Source organism: Sarcophilus harrisii, chromosome 1, assembly GCF_902635505.1.
Source record: "Sarcophilus harrisii chromosome 1, mSarHar1.11, whole genome shotgun sequence".
In the NCBI taxonomy this organism is placed as follows: domain Eukaryota; kingdom Metazoa; phylum Chordata; class Mammalia; order Dasyuromorphia; family Dasyuridae; genus Sarcophilus; species Sarcophilus harrisii.
In genome coordinates this window covers 87,075,931-87,100,536 of record NC_045426.1, presented here as the reverse complement: position 1 = coordinate 87,100,536, position 24,606 = coordinate 87,075,931, and the positions used below count along the sequence as shown (strand labels likewise).

Here is a 24,606-nt window from a genome sequence, read left to right as displayed (position 1 = left end):
CAAAATGGGTTCATGACCTAGGCATAAAGAGTGAGATATAAATAAGAGGAACACAGGATAGTTTACCTCTCAGACCTGTCGAAGAGGAAGGAATTTATGACCAAAGAAGAACTAGAGATCATTACTGATCACAAAATAGAAAATTTTGATTATATCAAATTGAAAAGTTTTTGTGCAAACAAAACTAATGCAGACAAGATTAGGAGGGAAACAATAAACTGGGAAAACATTTTTACAATCAAAGGTTCTGATAAAGGCCTCATTTCCAAAATATATAGAGAATTGACTCTATAAGAAATCAAGCCATTCTCCAATTGATAAATGGTCAAAGGATATGAACAGACAATTCTCAGATGAAGAAATTGAAACAATTTCTAGCCATATGAAAAGATGCTCCAAGTCATTATTAATCAGAGAAATGCAAATTAAGACAACTCTGAGATACCACTATACACCTGTCAGACTGGCTAGAATGATAGGGAAAGATAATGCGGAATCTTGGATGTGGGAAAACAGAGACACTAATACATTGTTGGTGGAATTGTGAATACATCCAACCATTCTGGAGAACAGTTTGGAACTATGCTCAAAAAGTTATCAAACTGTGCATACCCTTTGATTCAGCAGTGTCCCTCCTGGGCTTATATCCCAAAGAGATCATAAAGAAGGGAAAGGGACCTGTATGTGCACGAATGTTTGTGGCAGCCCTCTTTGTAGTGGCCAGAAACTGGAAACTGAGTGGATGCCCATCAGTTGGAGAATGGCTGAATAAATTGTGGTATATGAATATTATGGAATATTATTATTCGGTAAGAAATGACCAACAGAATGGTTTCAGAAAGGCCTAGAGAGACTTACACGAACTGATGCTGAGTGAAACAAGCAGGGCCAAGAGATCATTATATACTTCAACAACAATACCATATGATGATCAATTCTGATGGACCTGGGCATCCTCAGCAATGAGATCAACCAAATCAGTTCCAATGGAGCAGTAATGAACTGAACCAGCTACGCCTAGCCAAAGAACTCTGGGAGGTGAATAAGAACCATTACATTGAATTCCCAATCCCTTTATTTTTGCCCGCCTGCATTTTGGATTTCCTTCATAGGCTAATCGTACAATATTTCAGAGTCCGATTCTTTTTGTACAGCAAAATAATGGTTTGGTCATGTATACTTATTTTGTATTTAATTTATATTTTAATATATTTAACATCTACTTGTCATCCTGCCATCTAGGGGAGAGAGTAGGGGGAAGGAGGGGAAAAATTGGAACAAAAGGTCTGGCAATTGTCAATGCTGTAAAATTAGCCATGCATATAACTTGTAAATAAAAAGCTATTAAAAAAAAAAAAAAAAAAAAAAGAAATGACAAACAGGATGATTTCAGAAAGGCCTGGAGAGACTTACATGAACTGATGCCGAGTGAAATGAGCAGGACTAGGAGATCCTTATATACTTCAACAACAATACTATATGATGATCAATTCTGATGGACCTGGCCCTCTTCAACAATGAGATGAACCAAATCAGTTCCAATGGAGCAGTAATGAACTGAACCAGAGACACCCAGGGAAAGAACTCTGGGAGATAACTAAGAACCATTACATTGAATTCCCAATCCCTATATTTTTGCCTGCCCTCATTTTAAATTTCCTTCACAGGCTAATTGTATAATATATCAGAATCTGATTCTTTTTGTACAGCAAAATAATGGTTTGGACACATATTTATTTTGTATTTAATTTATACTTTAATATATTTAACATGTATTGGTCATCCTGCCATCTAGGGGGGAGGGGGGAAGGAGGGGAAAAATTGGAACAAAAGGTTTGGCAATGCCAGTGCTGTAAAATTACCCATGCATATAACCTGTAAATAAAAAGCTATTAAAACTAAAAAAAAAAAAAAAAAGACCAGGTCTTTGGTAGCTAGGCAGGTCATGAGGGGCATTGACAGTGAGCCTGTATTACTATAAACAATCTGGAAGTAATCTGCTCCCTAAGACAAGCAGAGAGGAGCACGGATGGGATAAATGGACATTTGATTTTATTATCTATTTTATCCTAAGAAGGCCTTTCTTGCAGAAGGCTCTGGTTGAATTTCTTGTTCAACAAGGTTTTGCAAGGATTAAACTATCTTTGCATATATTTTGATAATAAAAAGCTATTTTAAAATAAATTCTTGTTCAATTTCTTGCATTGAAAAACTCATTTGCTGTATATAAAATAAAAATATAAAAACAACACACCAATCAGAAGGCCTCATGTCAGCCCCTTAGGTTATTTTTTCCCTATAAAAGTGATGTGGGAAAGATTCCAATCTTTGATTCCCAACCCCCTCTAGTTAATGTAAATTACCCTTTGACTCACAAATCCTGGTCCCTTTGAATTCCAGTAGAAGATCTGGACCTGTCCCAGCCCCACCCGGATCTGAGCCAAGTTTGGGGCTACACCCAAAAGCCCTTCGAGCTAAGTCTCCTACTATTAAAGGGCCACGCTGGGATCCCCTCTTTGCAGAGATTCCAAACATTCTAACCATGTGAGGACCCTCTGTCCAGTGCCCTCCTTATCTCTGCCTTCACCTATCTCCTACTTCTAAACTCAATAATAAACCTCTTTTATCAATCTAGCTCTCGGGCTAATAAATGCTTTTATTGGGGACTCGCGCCGCTACTAGACCTCATTTGCCGCCGTATCTTTGCACCGAATCCAAGGGGGTTGCAGGGGAGCTCTGTTTGACTCCCTGTACCCCAAACCTGCCACTAGACCTCAACTAAATCCTAATTTCATTTAGGTACCCCAAATCTAGACCTCAACAAAAGCATCCACTTTTAATCTACTAAAATTCTTTTAGGACTTTAACCCACCTTAAAACTTCTTAGGTCTCTAGGAACTTGCCGAACCTTATGGTGCCTTTCTCTTTTTAAGATGTTATATCCTTTTTAGGGTTAGCCTGCCAATCAATAGTGTCATCTCCTGCTAAACTATTTTAGGAATTTTGTCTGCCTTGTGAGGGTCCATTAAGAACTTGCTATGCTTTAATAGCACCTTACTCTTTAATGGCATCTTTCCCCTGGTTAACTTGAGTTCTACTAGGGAATTTAGTTCTTTCTCCTTATTAATTGCTAAAACCCCATCTGAAATTTAATCCGTTATTAATGGCATAATAAAGGCTTTGTCTCAATCTGGAGATGATCTAAACCTACAAATTCTTTTGAGAACTCATAACACTGGCCCAAGACCTCAATAGGCTTTGAGGTTTAAAACCTGCTTTATTTTGGTGGCCTTGTACAGGGAGAGTGGCTGCACCCCCCCTACTCCCTCACAAGTATTAAACCTATACTTCTATAAAAGGTGGTTGCTGGGGAGATGTGAGCACATAAAACCAAAGGATCCCAGGAATATTGGTATTCAAGATCCGCTCCAGAAAATCTTTAAAAATCCTGGGAGGGTCTGGGATGGCTTAGACCGGGCAGGGGTCCTCAAACTTTTTAAATAGGGGGCCAGTTCACAATCCCTCAGACTGTTGGAGGGCCGGACTATAGTAAAAACAAAAACTTTGTTTTGTGGGCCTTTAAATAAAGAAACTTCATAGCCCTGGGTGAGGGGGATAATCGTCCTCACCTGCCGCATCTGGCCTGCGGGCTGTAGTTTGAGAACCTCTGGTAGAGCCTGCTGAGCCAGTGTGCAAGTCTCAGAGATTGGAATGGAGGTCGTTTGATTTTTTTGTTAATGTTTTTAAATGCCAGGATTATTTTTTGTGCCTTCTCCAAAGTTTAAAGTTTTTGACTTTTATTACAATTTTTTCTTGGCAATTTTTTTTTTTTAAGCTATATGCCTCCTATGTCCCCCCTCTTCCCCCTCCTCCCTCCCTTCCAAACTACCCATCTCTTGAAACAGAGAGGGGAAGAAAAGCTGTTGAATAAAAATACACCAATTAAGTCCAATAAATCCCACAACCCAAATCCTTCATTTCTATCTTTCTGTGTCTAAATTTGTATCCATGCAAAGAATGCAATAGTCTGGGGTGAAATTTCTCAACACTTCTCTGGACTCAGGCCTGGTCATTATAATTATATAGTGTTCAGGTGTTTTTTTTTTTTTTAATACTTCTTTTTTTATTTACATTGTAGTCATGGTTTATATTGTTTTTCTGCTTCAGCTTACTTTATTTTCCTAAGTGAAGGACATTTAATCCACAGCACTCATGGGCTGGACCGAAATTTGTGTAATTAAGTTTAGGTGTTGTCAGAAACAAGCTGATTCTAAATGTCAGGTAACAAATTTTATTGAGAGAGAAAGTTCAGAGGAATTGGACGTTTCTATCCAGAAGCAGGCTCCACCTCTGATGAGAAGAGGGAGCATTAGGTGAAGAAGCAGACAAACTTTATGCTGTTAGTTCATTGCTGTTCCCCTCCCTCAAAGAATAGATTGCTCAGTTCCCCATAGGGTTACACCATTTCTTACATGTTACTCCTAAACATGTACCCCTCCCTCGTCATACATACATACACAGAACCTGTTAATGAGGTTCTAATTCTATTCAGGGTGTGTCAGCTTATATTTACATGAGGTTTAATAAGCAAGCACAAAAAAAGATAAGCCTTTTCCTTGTCCTTAATCAGTTTAAACCAGTTTTTAGCCTAGACATCTTTATTCAAAGTTTAAAGGCAAGTGAGTCTCTGCTCCTGAAAGTTCATTGGTCAGAGATACTTATCTTACAATACCTTGAAGTTTACAACATTCTATAGAAACTTAGCTTTTAGTATTTCCTCATTGTCTACTCACAGTTTCTGAGGAACTGAATTTTAACTGTTCTGTGGAAATGATGTGGGAAAGATTCCTATCTTTGATTCCCAAACCCCTCTAGTGAATGTAATTACCCTTTGACTCACCAATCCTGGTCCCTTTGAATTCCAATAGAAGATCCGGACCTGTCCCAGCCCATCCGGATCTGAGCCAGCTTTGGGGCTACACCTCAAAGCCCCTCGAGCTAAGTCTCCTATTATAAAAGGGCCACACGGGGACCCCCTCTTAGCAGAGATTCCAAACATGCTAGCTATGCGAGCACCCTCTGAACACTGGACCCTCTGTCTGGTGCCCTCCTTATCTCTACCTTCACCTATCTCCTTACTTCCAAACCCAATAATAAACCTCTTTTATCAATCTAGCTCTCGAGCCAATAAATTCCTTTATTGGGAACTCACACCGCTACTAGACCTCATTTACAGCCATATCCTTGCGCCGAATCCAAGGGGGTTGCAGGAGAGCTCTATTTGACTCCCTGTACCCCAAACCTGCCACTAGACCTCAACTAAACCCTAATTTTCTTTAGGTACCCCAAGTCTAGACCTCAACAGAAATAACCCTAACCCTAATTTGTCAGTGTTAGTTGCACTACACAGTGTGTAGGATAAGTTATTATCTTAGTTCAAATGTATAACCATTTTCCATATTATAGTTCCCTGTTCCCTGTGACTTAGTTCTTAAATGTTATTCTGTGTAAATATTTGATCACTGGAAGTTTTCATTGAACTCTGAAATGCTATTCAAAATGATTTTTTTTCAAAACTTTTTGGTTGGTGATATTTTAAATAAGATGTTCTGCTATTTTGGATACTTTTTATTTTTGGCAGAGACAACAGATTTAAGATCATAGTGTTAGGCTTGATATGCCATCATTCAATCATCTTCTTTTACAGGGGAAAAAGGGTTTGGAAAGATAATCTTCTGAACTCTCAAAGCATAGAGGCTTAGGAATTGGGGAGGAACATCAGTGATAACTACAAGTACATAAGGATTGTAATGTGGAAGAGAGATTACTGTATTTATTCAATTTGGTTCAATTAGGAGATAAAAGAGTAGGGGGGAGTTATTCAGGGACATATGGTTTAGTATCAGAGTTATGTTTTTCAAAATAGTCTTTGTTGTTCCAAAGAATCTTATTAACTCTGGGCTGTAATAACTATTCCTATTTTTTCTTTTGCTTAGATAGATACCCAAAGAAACTCTGACTTTCCAACTAAATTCCACATTACACCCCGCCCCCCCAAACACATTCTTACAGTCTTGCTGATGGGGTTCTAGTGGCAGTCAGAGAGTTGTGGAAATCTTTTGGTCGGAGATGCAGGTTCTTCGTGCACGAACCTGAAGAGTTTTAGGTGACAAAAATGGAAGTTGATTGTTGGATGAGAAGTCAGCTTTGCTAAGAGACTGACTTTATAGTGGCAAAGTCCTATTAGGGAAGAGAATGTCTTCTCAGCAGGCAGGGTCCTGGCAGCTATGCCAAGGGATAAGGCATAGTCCTGCTTTGGACATTCTGCAAAGAAGTGAGTAAAGAGAAACCTATTATATGAGCAGATCTTGGCAGGGGGAGGGAAGGAACTGGGGCAGTTTGAGGTCAGCAGACTAGGATCTCCCAAATGAAATTGCTCTGAAGGCTTTTTCAGCCTGAATTTAAATAGAGATCAGCTATCAATGGAGGTGATTTCCCTTAGAAATGGCCCAGTTAGATAAAGCCACTTAAATTGTCTGGGGAGATATACTTCCCAGGAGGGCCTGAGACTTCAATCTCCCTTCTTTACAGATCAAAGGGTACACAATTTATATAATCTGTAATTTTACAGATTAAAGGGAACACAATTTCATATCCCTGTCACTGCCACATTGTTGTTCTCCCTAATTTTCCCATTATATTACTTCTCCCATCTTTATATTACTGAATAAGGTGTCCCAATTTCTGGAAGTACTTGTTCTTCACCCTCTACCTCTTAGAAGCCCTTGTTTCCTTTCAAGCTTAACTCAAGCACAACCTCATCTTCCTAACCATTGGTGCTTCCCTACTTCTCACAAATTACTTTGTCTTTATTTTGCATATGTATTGTATATCCCTATATTATACACATTGTCTCTCCTAGAGTCCTACTTTTTGAAAGCAGGGCCTATTTCATGTATATTTTTGTATCCCCAGCAGCTATTACAGATGCATAGTAAATATTAGGTATGGCAGATTTAGGCTCAAACACAACATGGCTCAAATTATTCTCTGGTTCTCTCACTGAATTCTGTTTCTTCCAAAATTATTCTGAAAAGGGTTCCTTAGTATTTGACAGACTGACAGAGGTCTGCACAGAAAAAAGGTTAAGAACTCCCTAGCAAGAGGATTCTGGAAAAATGGTAAAAATAGATCAGAAAATTCCAGACTCTCCAGATTTCCCCAACATACTGTTATGCCACAGTTCTCTTTAACTGTTCTGACTCGGTTTCTTTGAACTAGTTTCCTTTGTCTGAGTTTCCTTAACTGTTCTGTCTCAAATCCCCTAAGCCGTAAAAACCCACTCTGGTCCATTAAGATTGGGAACCGTTTACCCTAAGGTTATAAATTGTTAGCAAGATAAACAAGAGAGTAGACCTCTTTCTGTCCTCAAGAATTTACAATATCCCTCTAAAATATTCCAAGATACCTCACTGACATCTTTATCTCTGGGTATTCAGACATCCTGTCTCTGGGCTTAGGATTTATGGTCTCCCCCATCCTGACAGAAGTTTTCCCGTGCTTCTTTGTTCTTTGTTTCTGGAAGGTATTTAAGAAATTGGGCAGCTCCCATTCATTGCTGGAGGCTGTATGACAGTCTCTTCCAGCCCTGGGACCAACATGGATTCCGTGGTCCCAGTATATCTTTATCTGACTGGATAATTTGAGACGAGAGTCCTGTCCAGTCAATTATACTCTCCAATTAATAAAATATTGAAAACTCTCTAATCTCTCTCCTGCCTCAGTTTCTCCGGCATTACAATACAAGATGAAATAGTGCTTTTGGTTAAAAACAAATAAGAGCTGGGCAAAACAGTTCCTCTTGGGAAAATAAAAAGACCCAAAGAAAGGTACCAGGATTGCAGTTTGGCCCTTAAGTGTAAACACCTCCAGATTAGGTCCATTGAAAGGGCAAGCTTCGAATCCTGGGGCTAGCTGGGTTAGAAGGTAGCTTCAGTCCTAGACACCTGAATTTTTCACTTTCTGAACAGAAAGTCTGGCAGATAGCTTGGGAAGTCCAGAAGATTGGGAATCTCTGCTGATGAGGCATATGCTGGTCCAGCTGTGGACCAGCTAGAAACCTGGCCCTGGATGAGAAAGAACCAGCACACATCCAGGGAATGCAGAAGTGGGGCAGGGACACTGCTGACTGCAGACACTTAGGTTTTTTTTGTTTTTTGTTTTTTTTGCTAAGGAAATTGAGGTTAAATGGAGTTAAGCATGTGTGACTTGGTCGCACAGCTAGGAAGTGTCAAGGGTCTGAGACCAGATTTAAACACAGGTCCTCCTGACTTAAGGGCTAGTGCTCTATCCACTGCACCACTTAGCTGCCCGAACTTACTTACAGACTTACAGACACTTACAGACAATAGAGTTCTAAGTTTCAATTCCAGACCACAGGAAAAATCTAAAGAAGGACCTGAGGTCAGAGACACCATCCCCCACATCCCAAGACTGGAGGTAATTACACTAATAAGCACCTATAAATTAAAACAAAAAAAAAGAAGGGAAAGGAGAAAGAACCCAACCGTAGAAAGTTACTATGGTGACAAAATGCATACTCAGAAGAAGATGAAGTCAAAGTTCCTGCATAAAAGTCTCCAAGAAAAATAAGAATTGGTCTTAAGCTATCTATGGAAGAGATCAAAAGAAATTTTTAAAATCAAGTAAAAGAGAGAAAGGAAAAATTAGGAAGAAAATTTAAAGAGGTGCAAAAGGAAATGCAAAAAGCTAATGAGAAGAATATATTAAAAAGCAAAATTGATCAAATAGGAAAGGAGATACAAAATCTCACTGAGGAAAATAATTCCTTAAAAATTAGAATTGAACAAATGGAAGTGAAGTGGGTTGTAGTCCCTTTAAGAAACTACATTTGTGATTATTCCTTTCTGATTCCCAGTCCCTCCTGGCTGATGCATTATCAATTCAGGAAGCTAGGACCTTTGATTCACAAATTCTGGTCAAAAGCACCCCTTTGAATTCCAAAAAGAGATCCAGGCTTGTCCCAGCCCCCATCAGATCTGAGCCAACTTGAGACTCTATCCATGGGCCTCCTTTAGCTAAATATCTCATTATAAAAATATATCTCTTTGCAGAGGTTCCAAATATGCCAGCATCATGCTTGGCACTCCAAGGAGCTTCTGCCCACTGGAATACTGTTCCAGTGCCATCCTCTCTTTATCCTCACACATTTCCTTAAGTAGACTTTAACCTTACTTTCAATCCCCATAATAAACCTCTTTTATCAATCTAGGTTTTCAGGTCTGTAAATTCCTTTGCAGAGTATCTTGCGCTGCCAGAAGGGAGTTCCCCAAAACTCCCTACCCTTGCTCCGAGTCCTGAGGGGTTGCAGGGAAGCTAAGCCCCTCCATTTGATTCCCTGAACCTGCCACTAGACCTCATTTAACTCCCTGACCTCCAGAAACCCTAATTTCATTTGGGTAACCCAAATCTAAACCTCATCAGAAGCTGATTGCTTTTAAGAAATCAAAATACAATAAAGCAAAACCAAAAGAATGAAAAAAAATAAAATATGTGAAATATTTCATTGGAAAAGCAACTGACCTGGAAAATAGATCCAGGAGAGGCAATTTAAAAATTATTAGTCTATCTGAAAGTTATATGAAAGTCTGGACATCATCTTTAAAGAAATAATCAAGCAAAATTGTCCTGATGTTCTAGAACCAGAAGGTAAAATAGAAATCCACTGATCACCTCCTGAAAGAGATCCCAAAACAAAAACTCCCAGGAATATTGTAGCCAAATTCTGGAACTCCTACGTAAAGGAGAAAATATTGCAAGCATCCAGAAACAATTCAAGTACAGTGGAGCCACAGTATAACACAAAATTTACTAGCTTCTACATTAAAGAACTTGGTGAGCAATGGAGCTAGTATTACAACCAAGAGTCACCTACCCAGCAAAACTGAGTATAATTCTTCAGGGGAAAAGGTAAAAATTCAATTAAATAGAGGATTTTCAAGTATTCATGATGAAAGACCAGAGCTAAATAGAAAATCTGATTTTCAAATACAAGTCTCAGGAGAAGCATAAGGAGGTAATTAGAAAAGTGATTCATAAGGGATTTAATAAGGTCTATCTGTTTACATTCCTACATGGGAGGATGATGTGATTCCAAAAAACAAAATTATGTAGGAAACACAAAGGGATTAGATTAGTGAGGCCAGCTGGTAGTTCTAGAACTCTGCTTTAATTGGAAATGGGTTAAAGAGGGAACAACACATATATATTTAGATTATAAACATCTAACTTCAGAAAGAAATATGAGAGTAAGGGGAGAGGGAGGCAAGGAGAGGATAAAGAATTTTTATAGGGAACCCTATTCATCTCAGATCAGGGTTAAGGAGTGAATAACATTTGAAAAGTATATAGATTAATAAGAATGGGATAAAATGTGTAGATTAATGGGAATAGGATAAAGAGAGAGAAAGGTTGAGTGGAGAGGATAAGGGAGAGACTCTTGGTGACAGGGACACATTAAGTAGCTAAGCAAGGTAGAAGCAAAGTAGAGAAATTAGCAGGGATAGGAAATCAGAGATACACACAAACATAATAATGATCAGGGGTAGAATTTATCAGAAAAAAAATCAAGGGTAAAAATGATTGATCTCAAAGTTATGTTAAAATAAATTTAATCAAAAGAGAAAAATAGGGAAGCCATACTATATGTCAGCCATGTTAATACTGTTTTAGATTATTTAAGATAATTAGATAATATAAGGTTGGAATATTGCTGAGGTGTGGGAAATGATGAATTGGTGAATCCAGAAAAATATGGAAAGACTTGGACTTATGAACGATGATGTTATCCACCTTCAAAAAAACAGGACAAATAAGTATAGTACGGCATGGATGCATATGAATGTATTTGGGTATATATGTGCATGATTATAAATATCTGTATATATATATATATGCAGATACGTTTATGCATGTATGTGTGTATACACATGTATATGTAGACACATACACATATATATATATATATATATATATGCTTAATTGTAGCCTTCTTGGGGGACCTGAGGTGGGGGGAGGAAAAGGGAAAAAAGAATAAAGTAAAAAGTGCACAGCAGAGAGCAAAAGAAAACCTACAAGGAAGGAAAGATGGACAGTTCTAAACACAATGTGTGGTATTTATTACACAGGCTTTTCTGAAATGTTAATTTATTGTTTTGTATTTTGAATCCTCTCATGTTCTGCTGTGCACATGGCAATGTTTTTTATTCTTTTCCTGACTTTTTTCCTTTTCTATTTTGTATTTGTTTTAAATAAACAAAATTTTAAAACTTTAAATTATCTCCCTGGGTAGAGGCTTCATTCAGAGTCAAATTAGGGTGGTAGTCCTTTATAAGACTATTCCTGGGTATACAATCTACCAGTGAGAGAAGGACTATGAGCAGGTAGAGGTTTAAGAATGACCTACAGCCTTGGTATACATCTAATTTACCCGCTTGGTGTCAGACAGGAGTTAAGGAAATACCAAGAGAGTCTCTTGTTTATCCTGTTTCCCCATAAAGTCATCTTCAAAGTCCTTCTTATACAAGGAGAGGAATTGGTCCTTTATCAGAGAAGTATTAGGGACCTCTGAAGGTTTTTGAATAAGGGAATGGCATGGTCAGATGGTGGGGAGGGGCTTTTTCCACAACAATTCTAGGTAACAGGAATGCTAAAATTATGATGTCCATTTCACAGAGGAGATTCACATTCACAGATCCAAAAAACTACAGGGAAACTAGGATGTGAACTACATTTCCTTGGTTTCAAGGTTAGCATTCATTCCCTCACCTCATGCTCTTTTCCTTCTTTCTTTCTGTTATGTCTGTTTCTTTGTGATCCCTTTTTGGAGATCTTCCTGGCAAAGATATTGGAGTGATTTATCATTTCCTTCTCCAGCTCATTTAATAGATGAAGAAACCGAGGTAGGCAGGATTAAATTACTTGCCCCGGGGTCACACAGCTAATGTCTCAGGTCAGATTTAAACTCAGGAAGATGAGTCTTCCTAATTCCAAACTCAGATCCCAATCCATTGTATCACCTAGCTGCCCTATACCATCTCTTAGACATAATCACATGCTAAATTATTTGATACAGTTCATTAAATGCTAGAAGACTTCAAGTAATAAATATTGGTGATTTGCATAAACTGGAGTAATTGGATCCTACTTAAAAGCTGAATTACAAATCAATCAATTAACAAGCATTTATTGAGCAATTACTGTTCCAGACAGTGTGTTATATTGTTGGGAATACAAAAAAAGAACAAAATCAGTCAGTTCCTTCAATGAGCTCACAACCTAACTAGAGTGGGGGAAGGAAGGGAACAACATATATAGAAATCAGGACACATATATATGGTAAATACAGAATAGATGAAAGCAGCCTTTAAGAGGAAGTTACTAACAATTGAGGAAGGGGTGGAGGGACTGGAAAAGACCTCCTGATGGTTATTCCATTTGGAGGATATGTGAAAAGCAGGGATAGGAGAAAACACTATAAAGAAAAGCAGGGGACCAGGGAATTTACAGACTGTGTAAATAAAAGGATTTATAAATGGAAGGGGCCTTAGGGATCACCTAGTCTAATTCTTTTATTTTACAAATAAAAAAATCGAGGCTCAGAAAAGCTGAATGACCATTTTGTCAAATTGCTAGTAATAAGTCACAGAATTAAGGTCACTATTTGTTTTATTTCTCTGACTCAGAATCTACTGTTCTTTGTTTATATGCAAATTAAATGGAGCAATTTTTTTTCTGGGCTCTTGGCGAAGATTAGCTAGCCTCTGGGTTAATGTCCAGCGTCAGACTGTTGCTGCATTCAAATAGGAATAAACATTCCACTCACATCTGTACATTCTCAAGTTCTTATTTAAAACTTGAGCAGAGTTCTGACTCTTGCTAGTGGGTAACAGTGCCACCTAGTGGTTACCCACTGAGAGCCAGATTTGACCCTGCACTGGTGACACCATCTTTTTGAGTTTGGGGTATTTTCTAGGGTTTTTTTGTTTGTTTGTTTGTTTTGAATTTTAAACATTATTTAAGCACCTGAAGATGTTTGAGAGATACGAGGGGAGAAATGTAAAGCTCTTTCAATGCATGCTGTCCCTATTTCAGCAGTTTCTATTCACAGAACTCCTTTCAGCCATTTGAATAGTGTAGGATCCATATCAAGGTAACATTAGCCCCCATTTTTACCAAGTGCTAGGTTTGCTTAAAGTTTTCTTCACAACAACTAAACCCTAAATATTGGAGGTACAAAGAAAGGCAATAACAATTCTGTTTTTCTTGAGGAGTTCACAGTCTAATGCATTGTTCATGCATTTCAACTCTGCTTCTAGATAAGGAGATCATTACTCTTTTAATTATTGAAATACATTGAAGAAAAGGCTAGGAATAGATATGCAAAAAAAAATTTTTTTTTACCTTGAAATCAAGAGAGGAAATAGATATAGAGGATCATCTATAGCCCAGCTTCTTAAGCTGTGGTTTGTGACCCCATATGAAATCTCATAACTGAATGTGGGTTTTTTTGAAATTATCAGTAAATATTTGATTTGTATACCTATTTTCAATACAGATACACCTGGGCATGTAAAAATTTCTTGGGCAAAAAGGGGTTGTGAATGGGAAAAGTTTAAGAAGCCCGGGTTTATAGCATTCATTGTTAATCAAAAATAGCCTATGAACTAATTTTAGAAACCAAAGGATTCTATGTGATGTGGTTTTATTGCTGGCGTCGAATTCCCATTCTGTTACTTGGAAGCTTAGTGACTTCCTCTGGGCCTCTTTAAGGTGCTTGCTTCCACAGCAAATATACTAAAGGAAGGGGCAAATACAGTGCTGGACCTGGAGGTAGGAAAACCTGAGCTCAAATCCCATTTCAGACACTAACTAGCTCATGGCTCTGGGTAATTCACTTAACAATCCTCTCTGCCTCAGTTTCCCCATCTCTAAAATGGGGATAATAGTACCTTTCCCCCAGAATGGTTGTAAACTTCAGATACTCGTAAAGTGCTTTGCAAATCTTAACTCGCCAGCCATCATTATTATTGTAATCAATGACCTAGCAGATTCCTTCTGATTCTAAATCCTATGAACTTTGAGTAAGGCTGTGTGGCATGGATAAAGATTGACAGGGAATATGTAACTGATCTCCATCACCCTCTAAGATTTCTTAGAGGTAAGTAAAGTAAAATAATATATTACCTTTTTGCAAATGAGGAAACCAAAACTTAGGTGAAATAGCTTTCTCATACATGAACTGTTGGAGCTAAAAACAGATTTCCTGACTACTAAATTAGTTGTCCTTCTATTACCCTATGCTTGACCTTCTCCATGGCTATTTATTAGGTTCATATGATCCTATTTTGTTCAACCCCTGGATTTTTCTGGTGTATAGGTCTAGAGGGGAGATACCTCTGCAGTTCTCTAGCCTGGTCAGATCACATCAGGAGTACTGGGTTCATTTCTGGCCTCCATTATTTTAAGAAAAACACTGCTAAACTGGAGTATATTCAGAGGGAGATGGCAAGATGGCAGAGATCATCCAAAGATCAAGCTGAGGGATCTGGCCAAGTATTTAGCCCAGAGAAATCTCTAATATCTGATGGCTGTTATATAAATATAGGGAATAAAAAGTAAGGAATAGATTTATTTATTGTGGTTCCTTGGAGAAGGTCTAAAGTCAATGGATGAACATTACAAAGTGACCAATTTAGACTTAATGTAAGAAAAGGCTTCTTATTAATTATAGGTGTCCAAAAGTGAAATGAGTTGTTGCCGGAGGTACTGGTTCCTGGAGAGTCTCCTCCAAAGGCTAGAAGACCACTGATGAGGTACATAATGGCGAGCAGAGGGCAATTCTTGTTCAGGCCTAGATTGGACTATATAGCCTCTGAGATCTCCATGGAGACACGGACAGTTTCTTCTTCCAAAAGAAGCACTTGTTTCTTACTCATGGCCTTTTTTTCAAACGTATGAATACATTAAAAAGGGCAGAAAAAGCTCACATTCCAGATAAGGGAACTCCTTCCTCCCACAGGTCCCACAGACCGTAGTCTCCATAACTACAGGACGCAAAGTGTGGGGCTCCAGCAAGTAGACTGGGGGTTCACGTAACTCTCTTGCCCACATACGGTTCCTTAACCACATTTCCTGCTTTGCTACTGCAGGCCCTTCCTTTTCTTGGTGCTTCTGCCGGTTCTGAGGCTCTGTTCAGAGGCCAAAGTCCAAGGGAGAAGAGATAGTCAGCTCCGTCTCCTCTCCCCAAGAAGTTGGGTCTGTCTGTACCCAGGGCATAAGGAATCTGTGACCCCCGGCTAACTATATAGTTAGGCCCAGAAAGGGTGAGCGTTCTCTCAGTAGGAGGCCCGACCCTGGGCGGACTCCGGACGTCGCTTAACACCCCCCGCCACGGCACAGCTCAGGGAACTGCCCTGCTCAAGGTCTCCCGCAGCCCCGGTTCGCGCCCCGGATTGGGAGCCGGAGAAAGGCGCGAGCCAGGCGCGCAGGGGAGAAGAGGAAAGCGAAAGGGAGGAAAGCTTTGGGCCCGGATCTGGGTGGACACAAGCCGAGGGACTCGGGAAGGCCGCCCACGCTGAGCCTCCCTGCCCCGAGCCTCCGTCACTCTTTTAATTGCTCCAGCGCGAAGAAAGCCGCTACCTAACCGTGATCCCCGCTAAGGCCCGGCCCCGGCTCCTCCCGTTTCGGCTTCCGTAGAGGCGAGATGATGTACTCTGCGCGGGGAGCAGTTGCCGTGGTGACGGTTGCTCGGGGCAGCGCGTCCCCGGCATCCCAGGATGAGTGACGATAGAGGCGTCTTAGTGCTCAGCCAGTCCAAGTCTGAGGGAAACCCGTCCAGCTTCAGCACCAGCCCCGGCCGCGGCCTCGGCCCCACTCTGGGCCCCTTCGCTTGGGTGAGTGCCTCGCCGCGGGCCACACGCCCTGAGCTTCGCCCCGCAGACTGACGGACGGACGGACGAACTGACGGACGCCCAGGCAAACGGGCCGAGCCCCCGCCCGCAGCGCCGCCGAGATGCTCCAGGGAGCGCCGAGCCTGGAGTCGTGGCACCGGCGTCCGAATCCTGCCCCAGGCTGCGATTCCTTCCACTGCCCCGGTTTCTTAGCTGTAAAATGAAGGCCCAGTTTCTCCGGTCAGAGAGACCGCAAACACGGATAGGTACAGACTCCACCTGCCAGACAAACATACACCTGGGGACCAGCCCCCATCCCGACAGACTGACGGAGGGACTGGGGTCCTGGCCAGAACCATTCTTGAAACCCCCCAGACTGTCAGGGACTGTTTTCTTTTACTTGTAGGACGCCCGGGCAGCCAGCTCACGCGGTCATCACCCTTGGCACGCTGAGCCCGGGACAGCCGCCACAGCCATAGAGCAGACCCACTACTCCCTTAATCCCGTTTTCTCCCTGTTTTCTCCCTCTCCACTACACCTCCTAGAGCTTTTTTCTCCCCAGATCATTCTGTGCATCAAGTGAATCCTCCATTCCTCCATCCCACTCCCACCCCAACTCAGATCTCTTCAGGTACCTCAGAGCTGGGACTTCAGAAGACACTTAAGGCACTTTGTACCCGAAAAAGAAATTTCCTCTAAGTTCTCCAGGACAAAGTATGCTAGCTATTTATTTCCTGAAGATCTCCAGTATTGGAGAACTTAGTACCTTTGAATTTACAGTTGCATTTTGGGACAGCGCTCATTGTTTTTGTTTGTTTATTTATTTGACATGAAACTATGCCTCCTTTTACTATTCATTTATTCCTTCTAATTCTTCCCTTTCAGATTACACATAAGTCTTATCTTCTTCTTTATAGGAGCCTTTTGGAAACTTGGAGATAACACTCATGTTCCTCCTAAATTTTCTTTTCCAGGCTAAACAATCTTATATTTTCACCATCTAAGTCCTGCTCACCTTTGCTTCCTTATGTTCATATAAAAAAAGGTGGCTGGACCAGAAAATCTCAAATATCTTTTCTACCTCCCAATTCTTTGATTCATTTTTTTTTTAAACAGGACAACTTGTCTGTGTGTCATTTCTCTAAAATATGGAGCCCCAAACTGGGAAATGTCATAAGATGTAGTTTTATAAGCACAGAGAACAGATGAGAACATCACTTAGCTCAATCTGGACACTCGATTTTCATTAATGAAGTCCAAGATCATATTAGCTGATTTGTTAATGTTAATTGTTCATTTATGTTAACATTGGAGGGACTATCCTCAACACTAACCTCATAAGTTGTTATTATGAACTACTATCTAGTTATCTCTCTCTTGTTTTCTACTTATATAGTTGATTGTTTGAACCCTAGTGCAGGACTTTACGTTTATCACTCTTAGATTCCATCCTATTAGATTCTATCTATCATTCTAGACTTTCTGGATCCTGTTATTTAATTAATGCACTTGTGATCCCTCCTTATCTTGCATCATCTGCAAATTTGTCATCTATTCCTTCCTCCTAGTCACTGACAAAAATATTGAATAGAGCAGGCTGTTGCCAGTGGGGGCACCCCTTTCAGGATGACAAGAATCTTTTATCGCTGGATCTGAGTATTTAGTTCCAATGTCTACTATTTGTCCATCTCATATCTTTCATTGTTGGTGCTCCTGCTTCCTCTCTGCAGTCTCTGGAGATAGGATCTGACATTTGGGTGCATGTCATAATCTGACAGCTTGTTTCCATGAATTTCCTCATATGTACTAAATGTGGCATACCCTCTCCTGTTTTCAACAAATAAGTGTCAGTGGATGAAGTAGCTAATATGTGTAGGGCTATGTGTTCAGGTTGGTAATTATGATGTATTGGGAAGGGTATTAGAAAGTCAAGAGACCTGGGTTTAAACCTTAAGGCTACTAGTTTTGCTTTAATTTGGACAGCTCTCTGAGGCTCAATTTCCTTATCTGTAATATGGAAACATTATTTGTACTGCCTACCTCTCAGGGTTTTATTCTAGACATTCTGGGTGAATTTTAAAATTTTATAGAATGAGATATTGTGGCTATCTGTAAAATGGGTATATCTACTGTGTCTACCTTGTAGGGTTGTTATGAGGCTTAGTCAGTGTAAAGCACTTTGTACAGTACTATGTAATTGTCAGCTATTTGTAATTTTTTTAACTGTTCACAATTTTTTAAAATGTTTTAATTGAACTGAATACAAAATGAAAAACAATAGAAAAAAAAAGACAAAAACAAAACAAAATATTGTCATGTGTTCAGCAGAACATCAGGGAGGATTTAAAATACATAACAATAAATTTCCATTTCAAGAAAGCATATATAATAATAGAAGAAATTATATTTATGAATATACATCTTTTCTTTGCTTCCTTGTAGGTTATTCTTTTGTTTCCTGCTGAGCACTTTTTACTTTATTTGGGTTTGTAATTATTATTATTATTATTATTATTATTATTATTGTTATTTTGCTGAGGCAATTGGGGTTAAATGACTTGCCTAGGGTCACACAGGTAAGAAGTATTAAGGGTCTAAGACAAGATTTGAACTCAGGTCTGCTTGTTAATTACTTTTTAATTCCACATTTATTAATCACTGTGTATAGAGCCCTGTGCTAGCCATTGGCTTAGAGACTAGTTGGGAAGCAGCAACATGATAATTATAATAAGTACATAACAGAAGAACAAACAGGATGTTATGTTATTGATAGGGGGTTTCTGAGAAGGATTCCAGGAGGAGGCAGAAGACCTTTTCTAGAAAGAGAAGGCAATTTTTCAGAGGAGAATGAATGCAGAGAATGTTTAAAGATCAGAAAATAGTCCGGTTTGATTACAGGATATAGTACAAGAAAAGCAATTTATGAGGCTTGGAGGCTAAAATAAAGAAGTCAGGAAGAAGAAAGTTTTTTGGAGAAAGACAATGAACTTGGTTTTGGACATACGCAGAGTCAGTTATCAATCTGTCGTACTCATATGGAGGATGCAAGTCTGAAGCTCAGAAGAGAGAAGTCAGGACTATAAATGTAGGTTTGGGAATCATTTGGTTGGAGAGAAACAGTTGAAACTTTGAGAGTAAATAAAATTTCTAGGGCAAAGAGTGTAGAGAGAGGAGAAGAGGCCAGGGAGAGACCTTTGGGGAACACTCAACTCAAGGAGTTGAAAAAAGAATGAAACAAAACAAATGAGACCAAGGAATGTCTAGATATGTAGGAATTAGAATCCAGAGAGTACTGAATTTCTGAGAAGAGAGTATATAGGAGGAGAGATGAGGAGGAATAAGTAAAAGATACTGCATTTGGTCTTGCTGACCTTTGAAAAAAATACAGTAAAGTAGGAAAGAGCAAAATCAAATTATAAAGAACTGCAGATTGAGTGGAGGCATTGATATAGGCTAAGTTTTAAAGTACCCCAAAGAAATGAATATTCATATTTTCCATTCAGTATCTCTGACAAATATCAGATATCAAGAGTTCTGCTTTTTTGCAAATGGTGGTTCGTCACTAATTGACTCAACATCAGAGAGACAAGATAATAAATGCTGGAAGAGAGTTCACTATGGCTGGATCCATCGGAGAAAGTTTCTTTTTTTAAATTTTGTTTTTGTGGAGGGTGGGGTTTGGTGAGGCAACTGAGATTGAATGGCTTGCCTAGAGTCACACATCTAATAAGTGTTAAATATTGGAGGCCACATTTGAACTCAAATCTCCCTTTACTTCAGGGTCTCTTCTCTTTCCTTTGCACCATCTAGCTGTCCTCAAAGAAAGTTCCATAGATGTGTTGGGATTTGAGCTGGATCCTGAGGCAGGTAGAGGATTTAGATAGATAAAGGACAGTGGTAAACCAGAAAGCAGGCAAAACTCAAAATATTTTAATCTACAGGCATAAATCATCTTTGCATCTGTAAAACAAGAGAAGTAGTAGGCCAGATGATCTATAAGATCCATTTCAACTATAACTCCTATCACCCTAAAGTCCTTTTTATCTGCAAGGTATAGAGGGGACTCTAGTTCCTCAGACCAATGGATTATAAATTTCTGCAACTGCAACAATTCCCCCCAAAACTTTCTTCTTCCTGACTTCTTTATTTTAGCCTCCAACCCTGTCATTTATGTTTATAAGGTTTTAAATGACCATTATGTAAACAGACTTTGCTTGTCTTTTGAGAACTACCAAGAGATAAATCATTTTGTCCACAATAAGCCAAAAAGACTAAGATTTGAAGAGGCAGCAGTTGACAATGCTGGAGGAAATCATTCATGCTGATGAAAAAATGTATCTTTGAAATTAGTGAAATATATATAAATCTTATATAAATATACATGGATGTGTTTACTATGTTCTGTGGTGGCAATTATTTCTTTTCAATACTACAAAGGCAGATGCCAATTCTGATCTCGGGAAGAAAGAATATTGTTGCTTTTATAATCTGTTCTGCATCAACAACCTTCTATTGACCTTTTCATCTGCCTGGCTCTAATTTTGTTTGTGTGCTTTTTAAATTGTCACTAAATTGTGCTTGTTTAAACATGACAAATCAGCTGAAATGACTCCTAATGTTCATTTATCTCAGTAGCACTTAACTGCAATGTTAGCCAGGATGTTGACAAAAGGTAATACTAGAGCAACAGTTGTTTATCCTTTCAAATATATCAGGCACTTAGGATATATGTAAATATTTGATGAACTCAGGAAGAGCTAAAAATTGTATCATAACCAAATAATAAAATTGTGTCTATGGCATACCTCTTTATAACTGCCCAGATTGATTCTGTAGGGGATGTATATTTAAATAATAAGAGTGGCAAGTTCTGAAATAGTCTATGGTTTACAAAGTGCTTTACAGATATTTTCTCATTTGAGCCTTACAACAACCCTGAGAGATAAGTACTATTATTATCCCCATTTAACAGATGAGGACACTGAGGCACACAATAGTTAAGTGACTACTGGGGTCTGTGGTCAAATTTGAACTTAGAGCTTCCTGACGCAAAATCCAGAGTCATCTTCTCCATGGAAACACTTGGCTGCCTCTTGTAAGTTCAGGGTCCTTGCCCTCAAGAAGCCTCCAGTTGAATTGGGGATATGACAGGGAATGAAAAATTAAAGATAGGACAAGACAATAGTAGAAAGAAGATTTTTTTTAATTATAGCTTTTTATTGACAGAACACATGCATGGGTAATTTTTCAACATTGTCCCTTGCACTCACTTCTGTTCCAACTTTTTTCTTTCCTCCCCCGACCCTCTCCTCTAGATAGGCAGGCAGTCTCATACATGTTAAACATGTTAAAATATACCTTAAATACAATATATGTGTACAGATCCGTATAGTTCTCTTGTGCAACAAGAAAAATCGAATTCAGAAAGGTAAAAATAACCTGGAAGAAAAATAAAAATGCAAGTAGTCCACATTAAATTCTCAGTGTTCTTTCTCTGGGTATAGCTGATTCTGTCCATCGTTGATCAATTGGATCTGAATTGGATCTTCTCATTGTCGAAGATATCCACTTCCATCAGAATACATCCTCATATAGTATTGTTGTTGAAGTGTACAATGATTTCCTGGTCCTACTCATTTCACTCAGCATCAATTCATGTAAGTCTCTCCAGGCCTCTCTGTATTCATCCTCCTGGTCATTTCTTACAGAACAATAATATTCCATAACATTTATATGCCACAATTTACTCAGCCATTCTCCAATTGATGGGCATCCATTCAATTTCCAGCCACTTCAGAAAGGGCTGCCACAAACAGGTCACTTTCCAAAAGGAGATATTTTGGGGGAAAAAATTAAAATAATTTTGAAATTTTAGGGGGGGAAAATTATTTTATTTAATTTTTTTTAATGGAAGTAAGTTGGGACAGCTAAATGGCACAGTGGATACAGGTACCAGTCCTGGAATCAGGAGGACTGAGTTCAAATCTACTCAAACATTTAATACTTCCTAGATATGTAACCCCAATTGTCTCAACCAAAAGAAAAAGGAAAGAAGTCAAAGAGAATATAAAACTAGATGTTCCATAAGGAGTATAAGCAGAAGATTAAGAGAAACTCATAGAAGGAAAAGATCATTCCAGTGTGAGTGGTTAGGCATGACTCTGTGCAGGCCTTAAAAGGTGTCAAAGAATTATGGTAATACAGGATTTATACCTGAATGGAACCTCAGAGATCAGCATTTTACATTTGGGGGAATTGAGCCTTAGAGATAAAGGTCACATAGATAGTAAGGAGGATAGTTGATATCAAGTTCATTTTTTTTTAAGTTGATGGTTTTTGTTTTTACATCACCTCACTTTTTATAAATAGCTCTTAACTCCACTTGGGAATTGAACCTTCCTTTCTAACAGGAAAAAAAGTCCATAAAAAAAGAAACAATTAAGTAAAAAAACAACTATTTAGGACTGAATCTTATAATGTATGCAACATTATGTCCTGGGAGTTCTCTGCCTCTCTGTCAAGAATATAGAGTTAGAGCTGAAGGGAACCTCAAAGGTCATAGGATCATAGATATAAAGATATAAAGGACTTCAGAGATCATCATCATTGTATAGATGTGGGTACAAACATATAGGTCACAAGTGGCAAAGACTGGATTCAAATCTAGGTCCTCTGATTTCAAATTCATCCCTCAACATTCTTTCCATTGAGCTATGATATATGTTCATGTATATTATAATATATAATAGGAAATGTACATTTTATTCATTCATACACTCAATTTTTTGTATATATGGACACATATTGTATACACATCATTATCTGGCCTTCAGGATTGAATTATTACAATTTCTCAGCCTGACTTCTTTTATATTTTTACTGTCATTGACTATATTTTTCTCCTGGTCCTGCTTTTCTCATTCTGCATCTGCTCTAAGAATTAGCTAAACTCTTTATAGCACATTAAAGTTTGCAAAAGCATTTTCTTCCTTTTTTAAAAATAGCTTTTTATTTATAAGTTATATGCATGAGTAATTTTATAGCAGTGACAATTGCAAAACCTTTTGTTCCAATTTTTCCTCTCCTTCCCCTTACCTCCTCCCCTAGATGGCAGGATGACCAATATATGTTAAATATGTTAAAGTATAAATTAAATACAAAATAAGCATACATGTCCAAACCGTTATTTTGCTGTACAAAAAGAATCGGACTCTGAAATAGTGTACAATTAACCTGTGAAGGAAACCAAAAATGCAGGCAGACAAAAATAGAGGGACTTGGGAATTCTATGTAATAGTTCATAGTCATCTCCCAGAGTTCTTTCGCTGGGTGTAGCTGGTTCAGTTCATTACTGCTCCATTGGAACTGATTTGGTTCATCTCATTGCTGGAAATGGCCACGTCCAACAGAATTGATCATCATATAGTATTGTTGAAGTATATAAGGATCTCCTGGTCCTGCTCATTTCACTCAGCATCAGTTCATATAAGTCTCTCCAGGCTTTTCTGAAATCATCCTGCTGGTCATTTCTTACCAAACAATAATATCCCATAATATCATATACCACAATTTATTCAGCCATTCTCCCATTGATGGACATCTACTCAGTTTCCAGTTTCTGGCCACTACAAAGAGACCTGCCACAAACATTCGTGCACATACAGGTCCCTTTCCCTTCCAAAAGCATTTTCTTTATGACAACCTTGGAAGAATTATTTTCATTATATAGTGGAGGAAAATTGGGCCCAGCCAGATGCTGCCAGGAGGTGGTCAGTGCAGACTTACTATTTTCCTCTGCTCTAGTCTCTTGCTGTGATTCCCTGGTTGCTGACCAACCTGGAGTCCTTTCAGGCCCTAGCTGCTCAGGAGGTCACTCATAGGCAGTATGATCCCCTTCTCAAAGCTTCAGTTCCTTTTTTGTAAAGTGGGCCCAGTAATACTCACACTGCCCTGACTTTGGAGAGTCCTTAGGAGGAAAAATGGTGACAGACTTCAAGGTGAGGTCTCCCTCAGCTTGTTTTTATTCCCTTTGGTCTGTAACTTTCTGCGGGAGGCATTTTCAGGCACTTAGTAGTAATACTCCAATCCACCAATGAATTGTAAATTGACCAGGTGTATATTTGGTCTTCTCCAAAAATCCAAGGGATGGAGAAACACTTACTAAATAAAGCCACTTAATTAAAGAGAAAGCTACTGTTACATACTTCTAATGTAATAGTAACAAGCATTTATATGGTGCTTTAAAGTTTACAAAGTATTTTGTATACATTATATCATTTTCAATTTGTGGAGTGGGCACTTAGGCCCCTTCCTTTTTTTTTTTTTTTTTTTTTTTTTTTTTTTAACAGACGAGAAAGGGCAAATGCCTTTTCATATAGCTCCCAAGTATCAGGATCAGGATGTAAGGTAACTATAGAAGGACATAAAATCAATATTGTCATTATGTTTCTTACCACTCATATATAAAACCTAATGAAAATTATTCTATATTAATGATACAGTTGATTATCTCAGAAAATCATTATAAAGAGCATTGGAGGAAATGTAGAGACTTACTGTTGGTATTGAATGAAAGAAAATAATGATTGCATTTAATAAAAGTGAAATACAATTTCTAATGTTCTGGAGGGAGTGC

At 38.7% G+C, this 24,606-nt stretch overlaps 1 protein-coding gene across 2 annotated transcripts in view; it reads left to right on the top strand.

Annotated features, from left to right (window-relative positions):
* Positions 1–15,101: 15,101 nt before the first annotated feature.
* CCDC13 (coiled-coil domain containing 13) overlaps positions 15,102–24,606 on the top strand; it is a 121,951-nt gene continuing 112,446 nt past the window's right edge. For both annotated transcript variants that reach the window (XM_031959888.1, XM_031959884.1), the window contains exon 1: positions 15,102–15,974. In XM_031959888.1, coding sequence (XP_031815748.1) covers positions 15,858–15,974 — 117 coding nt within the window. In that variant the 5' untranslated portion in view covers positions 15,102–15,857. The remainder of the gene's footprint in view (positions 15,975–24,606) is intronic.